The sequence below is a fragment of the Polyodon spathula genome, chromosome 17 (assembly GCF_017654505.1).
Source record: "Polyodon spathula isolate WHYD16114869_AA chromosome 17, ASM1765450v1, whole genome shotgun sequence".
Lineage (NCBI taxonomy): Eukaryota > Metazoa > Chordata > Actinopteri > Acipenseriformes > Polyodontidae > Polyodon > Polyodon spathula.
The window spans coordinates 8249800-8276072 of NC_054550.1; the positions used below are offsets into that span (position 1 = coordinate 8249800).

At 38.7% G+C, this 26273-nt stretch overlaps 1 protein-coding gene across 3 annotated transcripts in view; it reads right to left on the reverse strand.

Annotated features, from left to right (window-relative positions):
* Positions 1-4770: 4770 nt before the first annotated feature.
* LOC121330284 (tetraspanin-18-like) overlaps positions 4771-26273 on the reverse strand; it is a 45007-nt gene continuing 23504 nt past the window's right edge. For 2 of the 3 annotated variants that reach the window (XM_041276679.1, XM_041276676.1), the window contains exons 2-9: positions 18503-18557; positions 11206-11300; positions 9697-9891; positions 8493-8567; positions 7647-7745; positions 7329-7505; positions 7009-7092; positions 4771-6584 (exon numbers count right to left, since the gene is read on the reverse strand). In XM_041276679.1, coding sequence (XP_041132613.1) covers positions 6537-6584; positions 7009-7092; positions 7329-7505; positions 7647-7745; positions 8493-8567; positions 9697-9891; positions 11206-11268 — 741 coding nt within the window. In that variant the 5' untranslated portion in view covers positions 11269-11300; positions 18503-18557 and the 3' untranslated portion in view covers positions 4771-6536. Of the gene's footprint in view, positions 6585-7008; positions 7093-7328; positions 7506-7646; positions 7746-8492; positions 8568-9696; positions 9892-11205; positions 11301-18502; positions 18558-19031; positions 19101-26273 lie in introns of all 3 variants that reach the window. The other variant, XM_041276677.1, reaches the window with a different exon arrangement.

Below are 26273 nucleotides of genomic sequence, written 5' to 3' on the forward strand. Positions count from 1 at the left end.
AGTGTATAGTAAGTTGTATGCTGGTGCAAGTAGCTTGGAGTTAAATATGACAATACAAGTGGGCTAGACAAGTACACAGGGTTTGGAAAAAGGTCACTCAAATAGTTCAGTCTATAAGCAAGTTCGGTGGGTCTCCTCTATTTCCTGTATTGAACTAGTGTTGCTTTCCCCTATGCTGTGTGGCTTGCCCCCAGCCTGTAAAGAAAGGCTTGCCCACCTCCCCCACGCATTAATATAGCATACTTCTATTTATTTTGACAAAGTGGATTGGTGGGATCCCTGCAGGGTTTACAAGGGAAGAGGGAGTCACAATCTCATCAGACTTGATCACTTTTCAGTATAGGGCAGCAGTGAGTGAGGCAAGTCTACTGCTATAACATTTACCCTAAAAGTATAACATTCCTCATGGAAGTCAGAAGGGTTAAACCTGAACAAATAAAATATACTTGTAATGTAAAAGAAAAGAGTTTAAAGAGCATGAAGTCTTCAGGCAATTTTGATTTTGGGCATCACCATGGAAACCATAGACATTAAAACAGTTTCAGGGAACAAAAGAAAATTTACAAAAGAAAACGCAGTACAACATTAAAATAACATAAACAGCTCGTAAACTGTGGGCTTATGAGCCAATCCGCAGTTTTTTTTTTTTTTATGACACAGAAAATATGCCCACTGGAAAAATACTTTGACTAAATGCTTGTTTGACTGAATGTTCATGTGCAGATTTTGCACAAACAAGACAGTAACCTTGCAGTGAATTTGGTGATTTTCTGGTATAATAGTGGTATTTTAATAATTCTCAATAGGCTATGTGTTATTAATAGTGCTATTGCTTCCTTGTCTTTCTTTTTTGTATCATTTTGGTAGCATGTGAGACTGATATACATGCATGCTGTTTGAAGTCATGGTCATATTGATTAAAGTGCAGCAAGACTGGAGTGGGCCTAGCCTCCCTGTGCTCACCATCATATCCATCTAGTTCAAATATAATGGCTACTAATTGGGTAGTGTCACCAATATAGTGAGCTACACTTTTTTACAGTAAATAATGTAAACACAGTTGGTGGTTTGGCAGCCAACCCCAAAATTTCAACCCGTCTCATCAGACCACATCTCAACCCATTACAATCCACTGAAAAACAGACAGAAACACAGAGAGGGAAATGAGGATTTGATCCCCCAAACCCAGACAAAACAGACAACCATTGACATGCTTTCCATGAAGTAATGGAAAAGAGCACAGGACAATGATAAAACTACATTCAAAACCAGCAAAGCAACCAATGACAAGTACATGTTTCAATCAATCAGAAACCATCAAAAAACATGAGAGAATTGGAATGAGCACCGTCTATAGACAACACTGCGTCCACAACTAACATCTAGCCATCGAAAGTACAACCACAGGATTCTGTTACAAACTAACAGGCAAGATTATTATTATTATTATTATTATTATTATTATTATTATTATTATTATTATTTCTTAGCAGACACCCTTATCAGGGATACAAAGTATCACATTACAAAATATCACATTATAGATAAGAGCAGTTATAAAATACAATAAAATCAGTAGTAAGAGCAAACTGAAATGACAGAAAATAAAAAAATACAGTAAATACGTTTGAGAATGATTATGACTATGAGCAGTTAAACGTAAAAAATATTTGGTTATAAGAGTAAATTCCACAAAGAGCAAGTAGTAAAGTACAATAAATGGATAAGAACTGGGCTTCAAATAAGAGCAATTAGAAGTAATATAAAGTACAAGATACAGAACATATAATTAAATAACATAATTATAATTATAATAAAATAACAAGCTGATGCAAGTACTGATACAATTGGGTGCCATATAGTCCAGTATAGTAGAGTTGTTTACAGATGCTGTCTGAACAGGTGTGTCTTGAGGAGGCGCTGAAAGGTGGTCAGGGACTGAGCAGTCCTGATATCTGTGGGTAGGTCGTTCCACTACCAACGGGCAAAGGTGGAGGAGCGGCCACTGGTGGTGGTGGGGGGGGTTCAGCTTATCTGTCAGTGGCAGAGGATTGGAGGGTGTGAGAGGGGGTGTAGAGGATAATAATAGTCTGGAGGTGGGAGGGGGCAGAAAGGTCAGGACAGTGATAGGCGAGTACAAGAGTTGGATTGAAGGCAAGTGACGATAGGGAAACAGTGGAGGGAGTGGAGTAGCGTGGGAGAGACAGACAAACCACCAACTTGGTTTACATTATATAGATATATATATACAAAATAAATATATATATATATAAAATAAAATAAATGTAGCTCAGTATATTGGTGAAACTAGACCAGCCCCATAGCACAACATGGATATGATGGTGAGCACTGGGAGGATAGACCCACTTCAGTCATGCTGCAATTTAATTGACATGACCACGATTTCAAACAGCATGCAGTCCTATGTGCTACCAAAGCACTGCAAGAAAGAAAGACAAAGGCAACAACAAATCAGTAGCAGAACTAATAACAGAAATAACCAAAATGCCACTGCTATACCAGAAAATATTATCACCAAATCTACCTGCCTACCCTTTTTGTTCCCTTTTTTACCTAAACAAAGGTCGTTTTCCTTACTTTTTCCTTGCCTATATGGCCTGCTGTTACTAGCGCCATTCACACCTCTGCAGGGTTACCGTCCTATACATGAAAGAGACCCTTCATATAATTGGGGGCGAACTGTATGAATCAAAACTCATTTCAACATTGGAAGAGACTCCTATTCGAAACATTGAATTTATTAAGTTTCTTTTTTATAAACTGCTAAACATTTTTGGTTGGTTTCACAGCACTAATCTTGGGCTACCAACAATTAATAGATCCTGAGCTTCGATTACATATTGGTGAATCGATGCATCAAATTAGAACCCAGTTTGAAGTTTTCCTGTTGCTGGTTTGCATTTAAACCTTGAGTGTGTGAGAGTGCGCTTCTTTTAGTGCTAGTATGATATATTAGCACGTTGCTAGGATACACTTGGTAAGCTTTGTACATAATATGTATTTATTTATTATCTTTACATGTTAGTCTGAACCACAGAGAGGTGGCAAGGAGATACAAGTAAGTTGGCACCAGTGTAAAAATCCCTCAACATTTACCAAAATTCTCAGAGTGTAATGCACACATTTTAGCTGCATTTCTGTGTTTTTTGTTTTTTTTTTTGTTTTTTTTTGCATATGTGTATACTCAGAGTATAGTATTCTATTTTGCATACTGTAATTTTCTTTTTAAGGTAGTACACAAGAGGTGCATGTTAATTGAAACGATTCATCATCAGTCTTGTGCATTATACATTGGAGTGCGTGTTATGTGTGGAAAATTACTGCAAGTAGGTTTGAAAAGCATCATACTGAGGTAGACAGCAGAAATGTAGGACGAAATGCTGGACTGAATTAGGTAGCATGTTACAGTTTCTTGGCGATTTTTATTTGGAACACATAAGGCATCAGTCACTAAAAGCGGAGCGTAACAGACAGCAGGTGCCGATTTCAGAGGGATAAAAAATGGGATAATTAGTAAAAAAAATAATAAAAAATTCCATATGCTGATCAAGTGTTGAAATTCAAATATTTTGTGTGGACTATTAATATTATTCTTTTTAAATGCAACAATCTGTAACATTCAAATGTTTTACAGGAAAGGTGAATTGTTGTTCTAAATATGTATTTGGTTTTTTGTTAGCTTTGAAATATTTTTGGAAACTACAGATGGAATATTGTGTTTGTATTCTTAAAGAAAAAGTTAAATAAATGGTGTTTTTTTTCTTGTTTTTGTATTCTGTCTCTCATGAAAAAGCACTTGAATACTTTGGGTATATTTATTTGTTTCCATAGGAACGCAGTTAACACCACACCACTTTAAGCCCCATTTTCTTGTACCCAGGCCCTCTAGTTTCACTGCCTTGCACCAGTCTTTTATGAAGCTGCACATAACTGGAAACCAGTATAAACCACCATTCATCCTCATGTGGACTCGAACACAAGGTGAGTTTTCCAGGGACATTGTTTCAGCCCTTTTATTATATAACCTGCTGTTGTGTTTTAGTTTTTTTTTCCACAAACACTAAGATTCAGAGACTGCTTAGAAGCCTAAAACTGAAGTGTACAGCTACCTAAACAAAGTCCACAAGCTAGTAAAGAGAAAACAAAAGTAGGTATTCACTACAAAAGACTAACATTTTCTGGTGAATCCTCTAGGTCTCCTGTCAATAGGTCAGCCTCGAGACCTAGCAGACAACCACCATCCTCTCTCACACACTGCAAACTGCATGAAATGCTTCTGGATGGTTTAGATAATCAGTGGGTTTCAGGCTTGTACACACCCTGGTGATGTCACTTTCTTGTTAGTTTTAACACATTTTTGGGTGAAATAACAACAGAAAGTGATGTTTTTAATTATAGTTGTAAGGGAGGTGGTTGTGGAGCAGTAAGTACTGGGTTCAATACTGACCTTCTCCAAGAAAAAGATTCATATAGTTATGAGTTCTTTTATTCTTGTAAAACAAGTGGTATGTTTATAAACACATAATCAAAATTTATATATAAAAAAGCCTCCGTTTTTACTTTAAATAATGTTTATTTATTAGATGCCACTATTTAGACTAAAGCAACACAGCAGCTTTGTGTGCATCTCATGCCATAAGGAGGTGCAAGACCAAGTGTGAGGAAGGATTTCTAATAAAGCAGCCAGGCAGCGTAGCCAGATAGAGCTATATGGATACATTAGATAAACAGGAGACAGCACACACATCATTTTTAGAAATCAGGTTTTATTGTTTTAAACACATTTGAATTTCTTGTATATGAACATAAACACTGTCTAAATGCAGTCAGGAACAGCAATGAAATGCAGTATAGCTTAAGTGCTTGGCTGCTCCATTTTGATATGTGTATATCTGTCACAAATAGCAAGCGACATCCTAAAGTTACTAAATACAGGATAATAACATGCAGACATGGCTGGCTTTAGTATTTACAAGGCTCTGTGCAGGGGGGGGAAGTGACTTCATTTGGGATTTGGGTAAAGTGTTATAGCTGGTTTCACAGACCTGGACCAAAACTTCAATATTAATGATGATGAGATTTGTAAAACCAACCACGAAACTTCTAATGAATATTGAGTCAACCTCTTTATTACCGGGTTGCAGGGTCATCTGCAGTGTACAAGCATGGTATCGAAATCACAATCTAGCTTTGTACATTGAAGCTCAGTCAATAGGAAACAGATATCACTAGTCATTTTAAAGTAAGTTGGACACGTTGCAGTGCTGCAATGGAAAAAAAAATGTATTGAAAGAGACCAACCATGAAGAGGTGATATGTGCACTTATCTAGGAATGCTCCATTCGGTATCTAATGTCTTAATAATGTCAAGCTGTCACATGACCAGTGGTTGCAGTAATCCAAGGATATTGCTACCCTTCATTGTGTCATTGCTATGCCATAACAACATCATGTGGCCTACTGACATGGGGAAACCTCCCTGTATATACAGGCTACTCTGGCACAACCCTGCTTTTGACTGAGATAATTCAAGTTAAATATTCAGTTATTATCAAAACATGAGTAAGTGGCTTAAAAAATTGAGCAATGGGTAAATGGTAGGCTATACATGGGAAATGGTTACCAGCCATTTTTTTAACAATTTTACAAAGTTGTACACACAAAAGGGAAATATATATTTAAAATGGCACAATCAAGCATTCAATATTAATATATTCATACATATGTTTTCATTGTAGAAAAGAAGATATACAGGAGGGAGGAGGGCAAACTTTGTAAAGTTACATTTTCCCCCAATATCCCTGATTCTGAAAGGCTGTGAAATGACCTGCATATCTTACAGTATGTATAGCCTGAGTATTTAAGGTATGCACTTTTACCAAGATAAAACTGACAGGGAAATGCTTTGCCATGTTGCCTGATCAAGGTCAAAGCGACAGATTAATGGAGGGGAGAGGGGGGAAAAAGCACACATCTTTATTTAACAAATGTTCACAAACCAAAATTAAATTGAGAAAATAACAGCAAACATCGTCCCCCCCCCCCCCCCCCCCCCAACTTCCAAGGAAACATTCCTTCAGACATAGTGTAGTATGACTATTCCAATAAGGAGGGAGCAATGGTAAGAACACGCTAAGGTTTTTGCTACTAACAGACTATTCAGTTAGTCTAATAAGCAGAATAAGACACTGGGTTTGAATGAAGTGGCCCTGTTGTAAGAGGCTATGGTTGATACAAGTCTTGCTGTAGCACCGCAGACCTCTTTATCTGCTCCTCCAAATCAAATCCTCTTCACCCCAACATCAGTGCAATGCAACCCGCCTCTTCAATCGTTTTCTTCCAATTAGCCATTCTTCTCTTTTTTTGGCACCTCAGAGTTCCAGCCCTGACGTACAACCCTCTTGGTCATTCAATTTATTAAAATCAACAAACGTTTTCTTCTTATTTTTTTACATTACAAGGAATCTACTATTTCTTGATTTCCCCTTTTAAAAGTCTTTTTGAAACAGCGCCACCTACTGGATCCCCCGGAATAAGCACATTGCGAACACCATGGCAAAGAGCTGAGGAGAAAAAAAAGATCAAACTTTAGTTTGGGGGTTGTAAACAGTGGGGAGGGGGAGTACGCCACATCTGTCACTCCCACAGCTCTTAAAACAGTATCTTATTTACCAGATTCAACCCTTTCACTCAAGAGATATCTTTTTAAATGAGGTTGTTTGGATTATGCACAAAACTAATCTAGTACTGAACTTCACTGATACTACTGTAACTGAACAGCTACAGGGGAAAACAGCAGAATATTCTACTAGGGGGCACCACTGCCCTCCACAACTACTTAGGGAGAAGAATTCAACACTGAACAGTCCCTAAAATGGACACAAGGTGTCACTGCCACCCATAACATGGGAGTGTGGATATTTCTCTTTGTATCAAGCCAAGTCCAATATAGATAGCTGAAAATAGAATACATTTGAAATGTCCTACCTCAATAGTCAGCACCACTATAGTCAGGGCCCCAGAAATGTATATGTACATCTCAAAATTGTCCACAACAGCAGAGTAACATCCCTAGAAAGAGAGAGCGAGAGAGAGAGAGGGAGAGTGATTGTTGTTAATTCAGCTTAATTCATAGTTTACCTTTGACTAAACTACTGTAATGATACTTAATAAATCATTGATCATTGCCATTGAATTTGACAAGTGTACTACTGTAAACATTAATAAGGCATTTCAGAAATCCCCCTCCCCATTAAAACGTCTCCTCTATGAAAGTGTCACAGCGATTAACTTGGGCTGTTCTTTACCTTGTTGTTGCGGAACAGCATGTTCCCCATGAGACACTCCTCCTTGCTGATGAAAGCGCCCCCTCTGGTGTGGGTGTCTCTCTTGCAGCATGCTTCTGGGACCAGGTCATCCGGGTAGAGAAGCCTGAACCAGCTTCCCTCAAAATCGTCTGGGTCGTTCACTCCACAGCAACCGAACTGCACAAGAAGAAAGAGGAAATCCACACTGGGGTTTTAAATGCGCTGAGTGAAGCTTTGTTCTTTGACGGTCAAGCCTCACGCTTGCTGTTTTCTTTTTTTTATTTGAATCAGTGCTGCAAGAAAGACCACGAGGCTCACTGTGTTCATGAATGCGTTCCACGTGGCTGTGAAGACGTCTGTGTTGTTGTAGCCTTGATAGTGCTCCTTCAGCTCCTTTGTGAAATACTCTCTCGTCAGCTGGAACACAACGAGATGGGCTGGTCAACAGCAAAGTGACGTTATCTCAGTTTTGTTAATAAAACCACTAAATGCATTGAAAGCCCAATTTGTTTACTGTCATGCAAGTCAACCTCATGGTAAAAAACAATTCAGAAGTGCTTAAACTCAGACCAATGTTTAAACAACATATGCATTTTACATTCAGTATATTATGCCTTAGCTGCACAATAACTACACTATGTAACACAATTTTTGTTCCTGGGTAGTAAGTGTTATTTCCTAATTGCTTTTTTCTGACTTTATGTGAACGAAAAGACACACATTTGCCCGTTTTCCCATTGGAAATAGTGATATTTTGAAATATCACTGTCCTGGTCACAAAAGCAAAGTTTGTGGGGAATAATAGCCATTTTCTATACTTTTGAGGCATAAGCAATTAGGAAATAACACTTACTACCCAGATACAAAAAAAAAAAAACTGTTACACTGTGTTATTACTTAGTATGATTAAACTGTATTTATGGTGTAGCTACAATTCCATTTGTACTGGTAAACTACATTCCAAATACACTTCATAGTAGTCAACAGTGGTTCTGTTTCATATAGCTCATATAGATAAAACAAGTCAAGGAGACTTCATTTTCCATATAAAACCATGCAATCTGGGACAGTAACTTTTTTTCTGTTTGAAATGTTAATGATCATTATTTATTTTGACAGTTATTCATGGTATAAACTAGTGAAACAGGCAGATAGGACACTCACATGCTCCCGGAAGATGAAGGCAAGGATTGCAGCTGCCAGCTCTGCTAGGAAAATGATCAGAATGAGCATGAAGAACTGAGGAGAGAGAGAGAGAGAGAGAGAGAGAGAGAGAGAGAGAGAGAGAGAGAGAGAGAGAGAGAGAGAGAAAAGATACCATACTCAGCTTAACACACCGCAATACAACACGCTGTCCAGAAAATACACCAACACAAGTTATAAAACTAGGCATTAATTTCCTAAATGGTTATGGCAAAAGCATTTTAACTTTAAAATATTGGGAATGCTTGAAATTAAAAAAACATCCTGAGAAGTCCTCCATTAGTTGCCTTTTAGGATGTTCTACAACATTAATCTGGATGAGAATACACGTGTAGAAAATGTATGTGTATATGGAAGTTACTCTGTACGCACCTTACTGGATGAACAACACAGCTGACCTCTATATTTCACATGGGTAAATGTTTAGAACAAATTCTAAAACTATAAAACATGAAAAATATGTTTGAAATGACATAGCTTATGAGATACTGCACACTTTCATACATGCATGTCCACAAATAGATATTCTATTTCAGTACACAGACTCCTGTTGCAGCACTCTGAACACTGGTCAAATGACACATAAATTAATGGACATATTTAAGCATGGAGGCAAGACAGATGTGGCAGTGAAACAGCGTGCTCAGAAAACATGATTAAAACAGGACGTTGGGGTTTGGAAACATTCAGAAGTTTTCCACCCACTTAGTAAAAAAATGCGCTGGAGTCAGTTAGTAAGTCTTTAGCCCTTGAAAGTACATCTTCCCTTTCAGTACTAAAAACAATGTGTTACCCTTATTGCATTATGACATGTGCAAATACTTTTATACAATAAGCTTGATCACATGATCAGCATGAATACTATACAAAGAAGCATTCGATGCACATGTGTCATCCTTAATATGTACCTTGACATACAAATATGTGAAATATTGAAAAAAGTGAAATAGTAAAAGGGCTCTTACACAGGAAAGTAGAATACCTGTATGATGTACTGTCAGCATGGTCTAACAGAATTAGTGAATTATCAAATCGTGAAATAAAAAGGGAGAACTGCCTTTCGTACAGATTCAGAATGGCATGCAAGTGTTTTTATCGGGACTGAGCAGTATTAGACACAGAGGGACACACTGCAGGCATCACAATGTTAAAGGGTTACACTCACAAAGAGCAGCAGACACTTGTTCTCGCGGATGGCCCCACAGCAGCCCAGGAAACCCAGCAAGAACAGCATGGCTCCCATGGCCAGGATGATGTAAGCCCCGGTGAAGAGGAGAGGGTTGGCTGCCACAATCTCCTGGAACCCTGCAGGATCCACCAGCACCCAGATCCCCACTCCCAGCAGACAGGCGCCCCCCAGCTGCAAAACAAACGGCCACTAGAGGTCAGTGGAGAGCTAGATAACAGGATCACTGCTGACCTGACATACTTCAGCTGCTTGATAAGTGCTGGGATATAACATTAGATGCTGTATGGAGAGCCACATGTCACATTATCCTGACTCCTGAAGTTTCTGATTAACTTGTCTCAAAATTGTATTTTAATTTGTTACTTCACTTCACAATTAATTTGACATTAGTTTAAGACAAAAAAAAAATCTAAATCACAGAGGATTAACTTTCACATGCAGGTATCCATATTTATAGCTGAACTCCAAAAACTTGCCTTTTTATTCGTGGACATTTATTGTGGTTTTCAAAGCTTTTGTTTTAATAATATGAATTTAACATTAACAACAAAACAGGCCCTATATATAAATCTCAGACAAACTGAGATTGCATTACAAAAAGACGTCGTTTGTTTTTAGTTTTAGCTGCCATTTTTTCCACTCTTTGACATTCCGAAAATAATAGTTTTAAATGTGACTTTTTTATTTCAACTATAAATTGCCTGAAAGAAGATGGTGTTGAAGCTGTTCACAGGAAGATGGTCTCAAATAATCAACAGTTTAGCAACACTGCAATTCTTCACACACTGATCAGAGCAGTACAAAATATCCAGAGTTGTAAATGCAGTGGATTGTGAAAGCTTTGGAGGTTCTGACATTAAAAATGAGACCCTTGTCCTACTGTAGTTCATGAACATACACTGTTATAATGTCACATTAGCATTCTGTCACTCTCACACAGTGGGACTGGGAAATTGTGCTGTGCCCTGATTGAGATCAGATGCTGGATGCTGGCCACTGTGAGAGAGGGGTTGTCGACAGCCACAGAACTGATAGAGAAAGGAATGGAAAGGCCTTGGCATTAAACAGCCCAGGAGCTTGAGGTAGAAGCATAACAAATGAATAAATGACTTCCAGAGAATCTCAAATCCCAGATAAAGAGAATGCCAGGGCTTTAAACTGGCTGCCTTTTAGGGAGATTTACTTTAGGTCAGTCTTATAAAAAAAAAAAAAAAAAAAAAAAAAAATTAAAAAGTATCATAAAAAGGAGACTAACACAACAAATTTTACTAAAATAATTTAATATAATGACAAGACAGACATTGAGAAAGACTTCAGGTGGAAACGTTTGTCATAGAATTTATTAGATGTTAAAGACATTTTAATTAGTCCCCTAAACCCACTTACCTAAAAGTAATAACATTCTGTAAGATTCTTATTGCTCTTTTGTTAACGATCAAAAAAATAAATAAATAAAAACAGTAATATTGCAAGAAAGTTACTTACAAAGATCAAGAAGTTGAAAATGAACATGAGGTACTTTACGCAGCTTAGACAGTCCCCCTCCATGGCCTTGCTCTTCTGTCAGCTCCTGCAAGCTGCTGTGAATACACCAGGGAACACACAGTTCATTGAGCTGTTTAAAATGTCTGATGAGCCAGAAGCTCCTCCAGATTTGCATCTGATTAGAGTGGCGTCCTGAAGGAGAGCAGCACAATGCAGGCACACAGCGCTTCGAGGTGCTCAGAAAAGACACAAACAAAAAACAAGGCCCTCATTCCACTCTACCGAAAAATAAAGAGAAATGCATTTGTAAGTGCGATTGATGAGCTCAGCGTAACATGCGTGTATAATATCTTATATTAAACTTTCATTTAAAAAGCAAAATGTATCAGGCTCTTTAATGCGTCATTATTTAATATAGTGAATTAAAAAAATTATCTTATACCAGACTTTCAATTAAAATTAAATGCATATTAATGTATATATTATGTTATGTGACAAAGCCGACTTAATTGACTAACAGTGACTTCAACTGAAGTAATGTGTTGCCACTGTGAGAAGCTAATTTAATAGAATACTACTAATTGCAATTTTGCTGTGTTGGAATTAATTAAAAGGGAATGGGAATTGGGAACTGAATCTAAAAAGGCAGTGCTGGCTAAATCCTGTAACAAAATTTACAGAGTTTGAAAGAACTGCATGGGGCCAGGCTGGAGTAACCTTGATAAGAATTCCATTACCTTATTGAGGAGACACATTGTTATTCAATCAAAACAGTAATAAACAGTGACTGACGGGGTAACCTTGAATAAGCAGCCACTGGTATTCAGTCCCTTTGGTGGCTTGATAATTAAGTGTTTGCACTGCCCATGACTTTCTCTCTTCACTGAATTTAAAAAGGAAATGGAAGTCTTTGAAGAAGACACAACACACCAACACACTCCAGCCTACAGTATCGTAAGACTGCACAGCACACAACATTAACTGTAGTTTTTTTTTGGGCCTTCCTTGATCTAAAAAAGCCCTGTTTAAGCAGCCTGTGATTTTATGGTTAGGGAATGGGGAGTATGTTCAAACAGCAGGGAAATAAAAAACAGTCACTTCCAAGGACCAAAATAACAGGACAATTACAGAAGGGAAATAGAGATACCACAGCTAGCCTCTCATGAAGAGATATAACAGTATACCACAGGAATTAGAGCACAGCACTCACACATATACACACTGCCCCTGTTGCAACTGTGGAACAGATTCTCTGCCAGTGTGAGATGATTAAGAGCTCTATAACTGCTGACCTCTTGTACAGTGTTTAAGAATCCAGCTCTTAAAAAAGGTCAAATAATTGCCTGTGTATGCACTAGATTTTTGCATAATTGACATTTTTTAATTCCTTCAGCTAGCTCCAACATTCCTCTAAATGCAGCATGCATTGAGTTTGGCTGCCATGTGGACTGGACTGGTTGGTCCAGTGTTTATTTTAACTGGTAACAGACAGCCCTAAGCAGTATGAACTTACATGTACAGTATAACCAGGGTTTAGCCAGCAAGCAGACAGGCTCCCGCAGCCAAGTCTCCTGCTGTAGTGAAACGCTCTTTCTTCTAATGAAGTCAATAAAGGCTGATGTGTAATAAAAAGCAGTCTCTATTGGACAGTGCACTTTGTGTAATTGCAGCCCATTAGGGGGGTATTTAGTTTAATGAAGAAGCTTTTCATTAGCGCACGGAGGCAAAGGCTTTCTTTCCAGACGGTCGTGGCCTTGCTCGCATTTCTCCAGTGGCAAGTAGCTTCCAACGATATTCTGATGCCAGTTACATTACATAGAAACCCCAGCTCCCAGCTAATGGACTAGACATGCAAAACACAGAGAATATAGGGAGAGTGCATACTTGATTATGGAAGTCGCTTAAAACTACCCCACATAACTCTCAGTATTGTGTTCTGTTCGTGCAGCTTGCTCCTGCATTCAGAGTGTGCACATTGTGCTTACAGATTGTGACAGTCCTCTGCAGCCGTCATCTTCCATTATCAGCTACCAGTTGCTTCTAATCATATTAGGACCTATCAGTATATGATAAGCTGCCTTTATTACCTGGTTGTAGTTACTGTCTTATGCTCTGACCTTTCTGGTATCCACTGTCACGTCCTATTCAAACCCATATAAAAACAGTCAACTGCTCTGGGTCTCACATACTCTACAGTCAGTAATGTGACATATACAGGATTCAGCTCTTTGTTATAATAGATTAATTCATGATGGCTATCCTTTATTTCCCAACGGTTCCAAAAAATGTGCCTCTGTAGTCAATTGTATAGGCAGGTCTGTTGAACAGGCTGCACAGTGTACTGTAGATATACAGAATGCATGCTAATCAATACAACCTAAGGAATTCTGATTCATATTTTATTCCTTTTTTCCCATTAAATATACATGTCTGGGAATGACACATTTGTCCTTCCTCTGGATCTACTTCAATATATAAAAGACATGCTGGACAGAGTGTACCTTTCTGAGGAAATATTCAACTGTCACTCATAATGTCGCCCAGTTTCAATAAAGCAAGATGACACATTAATGTTACTAAGAGATGTTACTCTCCTTTCTTTAATAGGTAATTCGATGGGGTACCACCAGGACTATTTTTTTCCCAGTAGATTTTTTTGGTTTTTAACTGTAATTTGGAATGATCTATACTTTTGTTTTCCATCTGATTCAAAATTAAGGAATAGTTGACTATCCGTTTAAATTTTGAATGAATAATCGAACATGGAAACCCCATGTTTGTCCCCAGCACCAGTATCCCGTCAGTCTGCTTGTGACCTTCACTGTGCCAGCCTGCTTTCGCTTACCATGAAAGGCAACATCCCTGATACTGTATCCCATCTATCAGACATCTCTGTCCACTGGGTCTGATAATGTAGAACAGACATCTAGTGCCTCTGTTAGATTTCTTCTGCTTTTTCCTAACTAGGAAGTGATTTAATTAGAGCAAGCATAGCCTTAACAATGGCTTATGAGTTTTTAATTGAAGATGAGCATATAATACAAATCCCCACAGGGCCCCTTTACCTTTCATTAACTGTCTTTCCACATAATAACAGTCTGTCTTTATCACTGCATGACAAGAGCTTACAAGGGTGGACAAAGAAATAGAAAAATCTGCCATAACACTGTCAATCACAAATTCAAAGAATGTGCATGTGTGTTCATTGGTCTAGTGGTTTTACAGTGTAGTAACAGTAAAAATAATAATAGAAAAAAGTCATACTGTGCAGCTGATAGTGCCAACCATGTTTTCCATCAATTTAGAGTGGGCATCTGATTGTTTAAACATCTGCAGGAAGTCATGGGAATATGATTACTGCCCGAGTTTGATGTTCTGTAACGAGAGGTCATTCATAGTGCTTGGCAGGGCTTTTGCTGATGACGATGGCTCAGTGGTTTGACGCTCCTGCCTTTCACTGCTGGAAGCCTGGTGTTAAATCACAATACAGCGTCAAGTAATTGGACTAACAGGTGGTGTAAGCAGTCTGTTTAGCTGATTTTCTGGAGAGGTTACACTCACCCCGAAGGTAACAAGGACACACTGCAAGAACAATACAAATTCTGAAAGTGGCTGGCACATCGTCGACAGTTCTGAACCTTTCTAGCCTGCAAAACCCAAATTAACACATTTAAGATGGTGACATATCAATAATTAAGCAGCTGATATAGATGTTACACCACCTTACAAAAAAGTAAAATAAATAAATAAATCAAATGAATTACCAATGCTGAACCCTAGAAGAACCCTCAGCAGACCACATTGGTACAATACTACCACTACAGTAACAATATCTCATACAATGTGTTGTGCCTTGAAAATCGTTCTGGAAGAGTTGCTAAGGAATAGGGTTTTCCCCAATCGATCACCTTCTTGTTTGCAACACTGTGAATTTGACTGAATCCCTGCACTGCACAAACATTTTCTGTGCTGGGGAGTGAAACTGGGATTTGTTCTGATCCTCCATATAGCACAGGCACTGACTCATGGAAACACACTGTGATAGAAAGGTCAACACCGCAGACAATAAGATTGAAATAAAACAACCTCCAACACTAATAGCACCCTTAAGAGACATTGCTGTCCAGTTAATTACATACCAATCATTCTGTGACATACAGTCTTAATATTAAGAGAGCATCCATGCTATTGACCTTTATAGGACAAAGCCCACAGTGAAACTGTTTGAGGGATCACGTACAGTAGGATGATGTACTGACAGTATAATAATATCCCAAAGGATTTTACAATATACACTGGTCAATTTATTTCTACAAAAATCACTTGAGTGGAATACAAAACCCAATTATGGGCCATATTTTCAAAGCATTCTACCTTTAATGAACTCCTGTTCTTTAATAAGGAAAAAAACAACACCTACTGACTTTACAAAACTAGTACCGACTATCTAAGTCGTGTAACTGAAGGTCTTTTAAACACACTCAAGTAGTTTTCTTTTTTACTGTGGAATTTTCATATTTAAAAAAAATAGGAGTTAAAGGCCTGTACTGCAATTTCTCTGAAAATATGGCCCAAATATCTTTGTAACTATTATAGTGTATTATCAACTTACTATAGCATTAAATGTTTGTGTTGTTAATACCAGTCTTCCATTGCCCATTCCATTCCTCTCATGTGGTCATATTGTAGTTATAGTTCATCACATCAAAGTGGAAAAATAAAGAAATCAATACTTCACAAGCTAATCCATTTCAAGGCACATCCCTTCAGTGCAAAAGCCTTGTAAACTTGATTAAAGTTAAACTCAAGGGAATTATCCCAGAGTGCAAATTAAATAAATATTGACTTTGCGTTCAGCAGGTTAAAACCCAGGTAGGTTCAGTATCTCCTTTAGAAGTGGGCCCCTGGGAAAAGCAGGGCATCACATCCAGTACCAGACATACCACATAACACAATGTTCCATCATATCACAGTGAATCCAAACCCTTTCAATCACACACATGTACTTCTTCATTAACATTCTAGAAGTGAGTATTCGGGTTTTAAGATTTATGGCACCAATGGACACAGAGCTCCAAAAACTGGAAAAATGTGTTGCTCAATATTATACATCTATCAAGCAAGTTTGATACTGAACCATTTTGTCAAGTAAGAGTTCTGCTTAAATGTGCTGATTTAATATGTTTATAGTCTAACCAAATGAAATCTCCTAGGACATCTCAAGGGGCATATTCTAGTCAGTAGAATTTGATCTTATTATGTATAATACAGTACAAGTAGCCAATCAGGACAACACATGTACTGAATCATGATACATATCCTATCGCTGCCTACATATTGTGATACATATCGTTTTGTGAGATTAGGCTCTCCTTAAACCCATAGTTTCTACTCTGTTTTACCTTCAAATTGTTAAACACATAACTTTTTTACAGGAAACAACAAAGCTGCTATTTTAAATGTGGGCTTAAAAGGGAACAACCATCTGAAACATGTAAAAGCTATTAAAAGAACGGTTTGCAATTGTGTAACCCTATAGGAGCTACAGTACTGTGCAGTCCTGGGGCTCCACAGCACTGTACTACTGTAGTAGTTTGACTGGGACTAGCTATTGGGGGCTATGGGACCAGAGTCTACCTCAGGGTGCTCTGTTTCTTAACCTTGAGTACTGTTTACCTGCCCTGGAGTCAGCCTGCATCCAGCCCCTGTATAGTACAATTCTGCTCTATGAACTCAGGCTCCTCACAACAAGGCTGTTTCAACACCAGACGCTGAGCTCAGAAGCCCTTCAATTCTGCAATGACAGCTCTACTCTTACACAAAAAGACAAGCTTTTTGATATGAAACCAAATATGTACTTTTTTTGTTGTTGCTGGAAACAGAAACTGTTGATACTACGCAGCTTGAATGAGTCAGAATAACTATTTAGAGACTGTTGTACACTATTGTTTTTATGTTTGTATTCTTGTTTGGTTTCTGTCAATTAACTCCCATATGAGTTTACTAAATAACATGACCATTACATTTCACACTCAGTAAGAAGCAATATACTTTATTCAAATCAGTTACCATACTTCAAACACCTAAACTCCACTGTCAATGTCCACCAGAATGTGACCTTTCCCCTTTTGCAAGCTGTCCTGGGACAGTAAAACAAACAAAAGAAGCCCCCTTCCCTAAACCCCATGTGGGGAAGGGGGATCTTGGGGATTGACCCCTTGGGGGGGGGGGGGGGGGGGGGGGGTGTGTGTGTGGTGGGGGGGAGGTTAATATCAACATTCCTTCAAAGTGTGCAATATGGTGGCCATCTGTCAGTCACCAAAACATGTTCCATCAAATTATCAGAGATATAAGACAGAGAGACACAGCCTATAGACAGCTGGCAAACTGGAGTTCAGTTCCTCAAAGGGACTAGAGATAGGATTGTTTGTGCGTGTGGGAGAGAGGTCAGGGGGCGACACTCTCAGTGCAATTAGTCAAGGGCTCTGTTCTTTCTCTGAATCCAGCTTGATTTTCACACACATCCCTGCCATGGATGTCATTACAAATAGGGCTACTGTAGATATCTTACCACTTTTGTGACATACAGACTGACAGTTCCTCCCAGTAGTTTGTTCTAATCCAGTGACTTTGATCCTTCTACTGTACTCTTTACTAATCTATGTATATCGACTTTCATTCTGATCAACTCTTGTCTGTCCTGCAAAAGCTCTTGCCATTTCAACCCCTCCATTCCTGAGTGAAACCTTTAAAACAAGATTCTAACAGGCTTGCAACTGAATGACAAACATCAAGCCCCAAGTCTTGTCCAATACAGAAGACATGAGCTGTCAAGAACCAGATCAGCTACTTCCTAATCTAAAACTGGTACATATGCTTGCAGGGAAAGGAGTTAGGCTGTCCTGCAGTGAAGACATAGTGACTTTTATTTTTTACTAAAAGACAGGGTCTGGAAACTCACACACAAGTATATGCTTTGGTGTAGATGGGCTGTGCTACTTAGGATGATCACTTTAATGATCCTAGACATGCATTCTGTAATAAGTAAAATATGCATCTCCCCATTACAAGTGAGTTTCAGCAATGATGGGCAGATCTGCAAAAATGTTTGTAATTTAAAACATTATAGACAAAGGTATTGCTGAACATCAGTGATTAAAAAAGCTGTGAGAGATACTGTAGGTGTCTGTTTCCATGGTGAGCAGGTTCAGAATGCTGTCGGCAATTCAGCCAAACTGTACTGTACCTTTAAATAACTTTCATTCAGAATTACCAAAATAAAGAAAAGTAAATTTACCTGCAAAATACTGTGTTCCTCGTCTCGACTTTCACAGCCTCCTACTGTTCATGAGCTGAAGACAGATGAAAGAAAAAGGTTTCTTTATTATTGTTGTAAAAAAAAAACATCAAGTTCCCAATTAAAGGTAATCAAAATTATAATTGCAGCAGACATGCTAAAAGGTTTTAACAAAATGCTGCGAAAACAATTATTTACACAACTATTGCATTTATTTATACAACTACTGCATTTGAAAAGATGATCAGAGATAAAAACAGTTTTTGTTACAATTTATAAACCTTTGGAATTTTAAAAGGGTAGATAACACAGCCGTGTTGTAAGTAACTAGAATATGTAAGTAATGGGGTTATGACTAGAATATGTATGTAGTGTTATAATGTAATAATAAGGTTCTCTTACTACCTGAATTATAACCTGAAACACATAAATTCTTTTCATTTATGATTCTTGACATTCTCCTAATTAATTTGTATTTAATCAGATGATACCATAAATAATTTAACTTGCACTGGTACTGCATAATCACCTGCAAATGACAAACATACATACTGCAGCGCCACCAGAAACAGATGTATTCCATATACAGTGATACGAACTGGGACATGGAAAGATAGATCAGAAAACAAAGTAGGCATTCAAAGCTACAGTGTATTATATACATGTACATGCTGCACAGAAAATACAAGGAAACACAACAAAGACAATGAAAGAGAATACATTGCTTTACACTCCATGGGGGCTGGCTCAGGTTATATACAGTCCAAAGCGCCTCTGATTCACAAGATGACAAAACATAATTCTGTTTGCCTGAAACATACAATCACAGCATTATCAACAAAAACTCATTAATATAGATTTGTGCAAGACTGTGATGACAGGCTTGCTGTAATTAGTGAGTACAGTACAATAGCTGCTTCTCCAGAAGCACATATTAAGTGTGTCAGCTCTGCTGTCTGAGGAAAATCATTTCCACATAATTATGTCCCTTAAACTGATAAAGGGTTAATAATAGTTCTTCTTTAATGCTTGTGATTCATTTTGGTGCACATACTATAAAGGAGACTGACTCCATAGCACCTGAGCAGCATTCAGAAGCAATAACTGTAAGCTACACCATACAGCAGGAATTCCCAACCCTGGTCCTGGGGAACCCATGTGTCTTCAGTTTTCACTCCAGCTGAGCTCTCAATTACTTAACTAAACCCTTAACCGAAAAAAAATGTGCTTACGTTAGACTTTTGTACTTGTTTTCAGCTCTTAAACAGTTGGAGATTTCAAGTTTGCTATAACATTTATAAGTAACTTAAACTCTGCAACTTGTTATGAGCTGAGAACAATTAAAAAGGTCTAAATTAAGCAAATTATTAGTTCAATTAAGGGTTTAGTTAAGTAATTGAGAGCACAGTTGGATTGAAAACCAGAAGACACATGGGGTCCCCAGGACCAGGTTTGGGAAGCCCTGCCCTCTAGTATTGTTCTAAGAGGGGCCACTCATATACCCCTTCCACTGGCACATCCGAGCTGTGACAGCCCCAGGCCCTCACTATACAAATGGCTAATTGTCAAACCGAGCAAGAACCAAACCGTAAAACTCTGGCCTCACAACACATCTGAATCTGGCTCAGAGCCGAGCAGGACCAGGGCAGGGTTATTTAATGATTCTCATTGTCAGTCAGTACACTTGAGGAAGACAAACAACAGGGCGTGCGGCGAGTCGGACCATTTCAGTTGTATTTAATAATATATGATGATCAAGAACAAACAAAAACAACCATAACCTGTGGATCCAGCATTCTCAACTCAAATACAGCGGGTATTAATTCCACTTCACCTACATGCGACTTGACATGTTCATTGCGTGCGATATCAGTGGCACAGCTCAGGCTCTGCAGTGGAAAAACAGCCAGGCTCCTCTTAAGCCGTGGTGCCTTGTTATTTAAGTTCTCTAGTTAACAGGTATGATACCAACTATAATCTGCGTTCCTGTGATCCTGCCAACCTGGTCATTACAAGGGTTGGCACGTTTAGGTAAAACGTCCTTTGCGTATCGGCTCCACTCTTAACCATGACAGAAGGAGTACATCTCTCTTTTAAATGTTTTGAAAATGATCTCTGCAAATTGTTTTTGGGCCACTTGTAATTGTTTTGATCCCAATTAAGGATCTGCATGTTTGTGTGAATGTCCTTTTCTTATGACTCATATAAGTTAGTACCACACATGATACTGTGGTGTTTTATTGTATATGTTCCTTGACAGGAGGGTTAAACTCCTGTATATTTTTTATAAAATCCATGAACCTCTGAACTCTGCACATGCTGTATACTTTTTCCTTAATGAAAAACATGGGTCTTGCATTAACAAAAACAGCCTTACAGTGCAAGACATCATAGTAAGGGTTAACAGTGCATGGTTTCCAAGGTAACCAACACAGCAAAATGAAGCACCAATACAATCTACTTGAGAGCCCAGAGCCCGGGCAGACGTATCTGCAAATTAAAGTAGAAAGAATACCCAGTGTCCTGTTAGAAATGCCCTGGAGATTGCTGCAAAGCTCCTCGCTACTGTATATTTGACAAGCCATCTATGACATCATCTTTCTCATTGTCTGGGGCTATTTTACCAATGATTTTTGTTCACTTTTAATGAGTCGTGACATGTCAAATAATAATACTTTACTACTGCCAAGACTTGAAACTCTCCTGGAAAGAAGATGTTATGCCGCTTACAGTTTTTTTTTTTTTTTAGATCTAGAGCAAAGCATGTTCCATTTTGCTCTGGAAAGAAAGATGTGTAAATACTCAACACAAGGAGCCAACTTTAAGGATGTTTAATTGCAACCAAATTGCCTCTAGCTAATTTCCGTTTCAGAAATTGTTATTTGTTGGATAAACAAGAAACATGCATGGGCTTGTGCACAGAAATTATTTTTGTAAAAAGTGGAATACACATTGAAATATACTTATACAAGGCACATAATGGTCTTGTATTCTGTGCCTCGTATTCTTGAAGACAATTGCACAGCAGTGCAAATATATATTTGCGTTCATCTTTAGCTGTTGGGGTGCTTGTATACCCAGACACTGGTGCTGCCATGCAGAGTAAAGTAATTGTCACAGACACTAGCTTATCTCCAAGTACATTATAAGCCTTTAAGCAGCTATTTGTGCAATCACATATTAGCAGTGAGGGCATTTCATTGCAATGTTTCATGATTCATACATTAGGTAAAAAAAAAAACTGTCCCTCAATTTTACTGACTTCATCAGCTATAATGACTTGGGCATTATAATACAGTGAATAGAAAAAAAATATTTTCAACTAAAAGTGTGTCCCTATTTTTTCCAGTAGTTAAATAGTTGTTCATATCTGGAGCCAAGATTCAATTTAGACAAAAAAAAAAATACATCAAGCTACATCTCACCAGTGCATCACAATCACTACAAATTCTGTGTTATCAAAATTCGGTACAGAGCAGTTTAGTAATTATGCCATACTTTAAAGGTTGTATTACTTCCATGAACTAACAATAAAACCTTGCATTGGCACAAGATCAAATCGGAACATGTAACAATCTTTCCAGGGCATCCCTAGCCACTAGTCATTTAAAACCTTTGAGTGCAGAACCCACGTTAATGGTAGAGCAGTGTTGTTCCAGGTGTCCTTGACGAATAAGTAAAAGCTGTGATTTTGCCTTTTCTCCCCCAATGATCCAAGTTGAGGAATCATGCTTTATTTATTTTAGTTCAACTGCACTGATCTCATTTATAAAGGCGCAATTGATGCATATCACAATACTTCATTATAGCTGTGGAAGATGCTAAAGCTGCCCTTCCTACCGGAGATATTATGGGCAAGTTCAGGATGGAAAAGGAGGCTTTGGTCTCAGTTCAGCTCCTCCTACATGGCACAAAGCAACCCCAGCTCAAAGGAGGAAGCTGGTAGTCAATGAGGTGCAAAAGCAGGAGAAGAGGATCAGGTGTGTAAAGGCCATTTCCCAGGCCAAGCAGGGAGAATGGATGAGATGGGAGAGTGTGGAACAATGCAAGATCAGGAGCCAAGACCTATGTGCAAAGGGAACAGAGCAGGATCAGTTTCCTCATCAGATCAGCATATGATGTTCTCCCATCACCACAGAACCTAAACCTCTGGGTGGGTGAGGATCCCTCATGTCCTTTGTGTTCATCACCTGCAACATTAAGGCACATTTTGATAGGATGTACGGTGGGTCTTAGCCAAGTACGGTTTACTTGGCGCCATGACCAGGTGCTGCGATGTTTGGCCTAAGCATTGGAAGAAAGCATAACCGGACCAATAAGTTGCCACAAGTTCCATCAAAGCATTACACACAAAAGACAATATTCCTCCGTCTAGGAGAGCAACCACCAAGAAAAGGTGTTAAAACCAAGCCTCATCCAGGACAACTGCTAGAGACTGGAAGATGCTGGCAGATGTTGGTCAATGGCTTATTTTTCCACTTGACATTGCCACCACTTGACCTTTGACCAGACATAGTTTTTTGGTCTGGATCAGCACGCCTTGTTCATCTGGTAGAGTTATAAGTGCCACGGGAAGATGCCTTGGATGAGGTGTATGAGAGGAAGAAACTTCGGTATGCTCAACTAGTAATTTGGTCAGAACAGTGAGGATGGAGAGTACGAGTTTACCCAGTGGAGGTGGGTTGTCGAGGATTTGTGGCATGCTCTACAACCCGGTTTCTCAGAGACGTCGGGTTCAGTGGCCAAGAGTTGCGTCGCACAGTGAAGAACTTATCTGAAGCTGCAGAAAGAAGCAGAAACTGGCTGTGGTTGAGACGGAAAGATTCTGGATGGAGATCTCAAGCACAATAGAAAGAAAGCAATGCTGATGTACAGGTAAGTAAGCTGGGCTGAGCTGAGTGGGGGATGGAGGGGGGTGATGCTGGGACACCAGAATCACTTTTGAGCCCTCTTGAAGTGTTGTGGGCTAGTCAACGAAACACAGAGGATGGAAGGTGTCCACTTGAAGACCCCAGAGATGTACCCTACTTAGCTCAATCCAGACTGATGTCATGCTGATGCGCTGGGGAGACAGCACTGGGTTGATCCCCGGAGCCAGCATCGCAGCCGTTGTGTGTGCTGATGCGCTGGGGAGGCAAAATGAGCTGATCCCTAGCCAGCATTACACTTCAGCAATCAACACCAGACAGAAGGATACCTACATCATCAGATGGAAAACAATGCAAATGGATGGAGATACAGATGGATCACATTAGTTTACTGCAAAGCTATGTCTTAGTTGGTGCTTATCTTGGCGAGAGCCGAGTTCAAATCAGCATGAAGTTCAACATCTACTCTCATGTAATGGAAATCATTACCAAGCACTGCCTCCTGATAAGTACTGTATCATCAGAAATGATGTCATCACAAGCCAGTCAAAGTGCTTGATTGTCTGAACAGAGTACAGATGCTACTGTATGTACTACACAGGTTTTGATTTTAAAAACAAAAGTTTAAATTCAAAACTACAATAACATGAATCGGGGAGTTTGGGAAATCCCTCTAATTGGGATAATGTATAGTCAAATACCTTTGCATCAATGCATACATTATAAACTTATTCATATAGCGTATGCAACTCCTTATAGACGTTTTTGTATGAAACTTATTCCTGTTTTTTGTTGTAATATTTGTAACTTTGGTGCACCTGGTACTGTGCTTCATATGTTCTGGGACTGCTCAGTAATTGCAGCATTTTGGAAATACATAGTCAGTGTGCTTTCTATATTGTTAGGTTCTCAGCTGCTGAAGGAACCCTGTTTATTTTTGCTCAACTAGTTGAACTTAATGCAATGTAATGTAAAATTCTGTTGGCAGGCTTGACCGCTGCAAAAAAAGTTATTCTGGATTGAGCTTGCTGCAGCCTACTACTTGTTAACTGTGTTTAGAGATATTGTTCATCTGGAGTGAGCAACAGCTAGACTAAATGGAGCAAGACCAGAGACAGTGGAGACATGGGATTCAGTCTCCACCTCCCTGGCCAAACTCCTGTTGGAATGACTGTTTTCCCTTTTTCTCTTTGCTATGTCTATGAGCTCTTTTGTATATAATTCTTGTGTTTGTTTTGCTTTGTCATAATGTTTTATTTGGAAAACATTTGATAAAAACAGTTGATCACAAAAAAAAAAAACACATAACATAATCTGTAGTAAAGGAAACTTGAAATTATTATTGGTAACACTAAAAACAAAATCTTTTTTGGTTTATGAAAAAGGTGGATAAGACCTCTCCCCAAAATGTCTAAATTCATAGTTCAATTCAGTACTACTGAATATAATTTGATGCAATGTTTAAAAATATTAAGAAAATAGGCATCAGCAGTAAATAAGTGCATTCATAATTATAAAAGCATTCAAAAGTCTCAGTGTCTCTTTTCACAGTTGTGTAGTTTGGGGGTTTGTATATCTATACAGAACAGTAGCTATATTTTGAAATTGTGAAATATCCTCCAAGAGTAAATGTTCAGCCTGGGAATGCGAGTTGTGACTGGAACAGCTTTATCCTTTCCCAGGTTCGGCTCAGGGATTTTGAAGTGCTTTTTCTTCCCCTGGCTGCATAGCAACCATAAACACCAGCAGATACAGCCCAGAGGTTAAACAAAGGCCAATTCCCAATTCATTTAGACAAAAAAACAGGTGTAAACTGGCGAAAACTACAGCACTTGTACTGGCAACAATGTAAGACTGTCAGCAAGAACATTTCCAGCAACCATTGACAGTTACATTAAGAGTCTTGGATTGGTAATAGAACCTCAGTTCCTTAGATTAGACTGTCCTTTATACAATTACCTATCAATTTCACATCATTTATTGGCATGGGATTTGATTTGGCATGGGAACTGAGTTGAAAATATTATAAAAATTGGTAAAGAAAATATATCTTGAAACGAATAAGCACACTTATTTGAACTGTGTCAATTTAACTTAACACACAGGACAACCAAGTGACCAAATTGAATAACTCAAGCTAGTACAAATTGAAGCCCGCTTTTCAGCACTTTTCTAATTGACAGTAATTTATTGGTTGTGTGGATATTCCGAGGTAAACCCAGAGAAAGCTTTGGCTAATGCCATCGATGTCACAAGTGTTTGAAGTTATCAGTGGTGATGTAGGACGTTAAGTGGTCTCAACCCAGTTCCTTAATACAAACCAACAGTACCACTAAGCATGCACATATAAACAAATAACAGTCAAAGCTTGTCGTCGGCAGGCTGTTATCTTAACAGGGCTTACATCAAGTCATCTTCTTTTGTTTTTGCACTAATGACTTGGCTTACTGTTATACAGACAGCTCAAACAGAGGACTCCAGTCTGTACTCATTTGGCAGCCATATTATTATCGAATCCAGGGGAAAAACAAACCATGACTGTGGAAGAGTCAACGATTGATGAGCCCGTAGAAATGGACCACTGCCAACATGAAAAGCTGCCCTTTGAATTCAGCTCCATCAAACTTCTGTAGACCTGGCCTGAAGTGCTCCACTGTTACCTCTCAACGCAGTAAGAGGCTGCTGACAAAAACACTTGCCTTCAGAAGCTCCAAGAAGCTATTGATAGCTTAGCGGATGAAGCCAGGGGGCTACAAATTATTTAGGTATCCCAGCAGTAATATACTAGAGAGACGTTGTAATACACACTGTTTTGATGTAACATACTCACATACAGCTCCAGAAAGCCTGGTGAATGTACTACACCAAAGGCATAGCAAAGTGGACAAATCCCAACACAATGT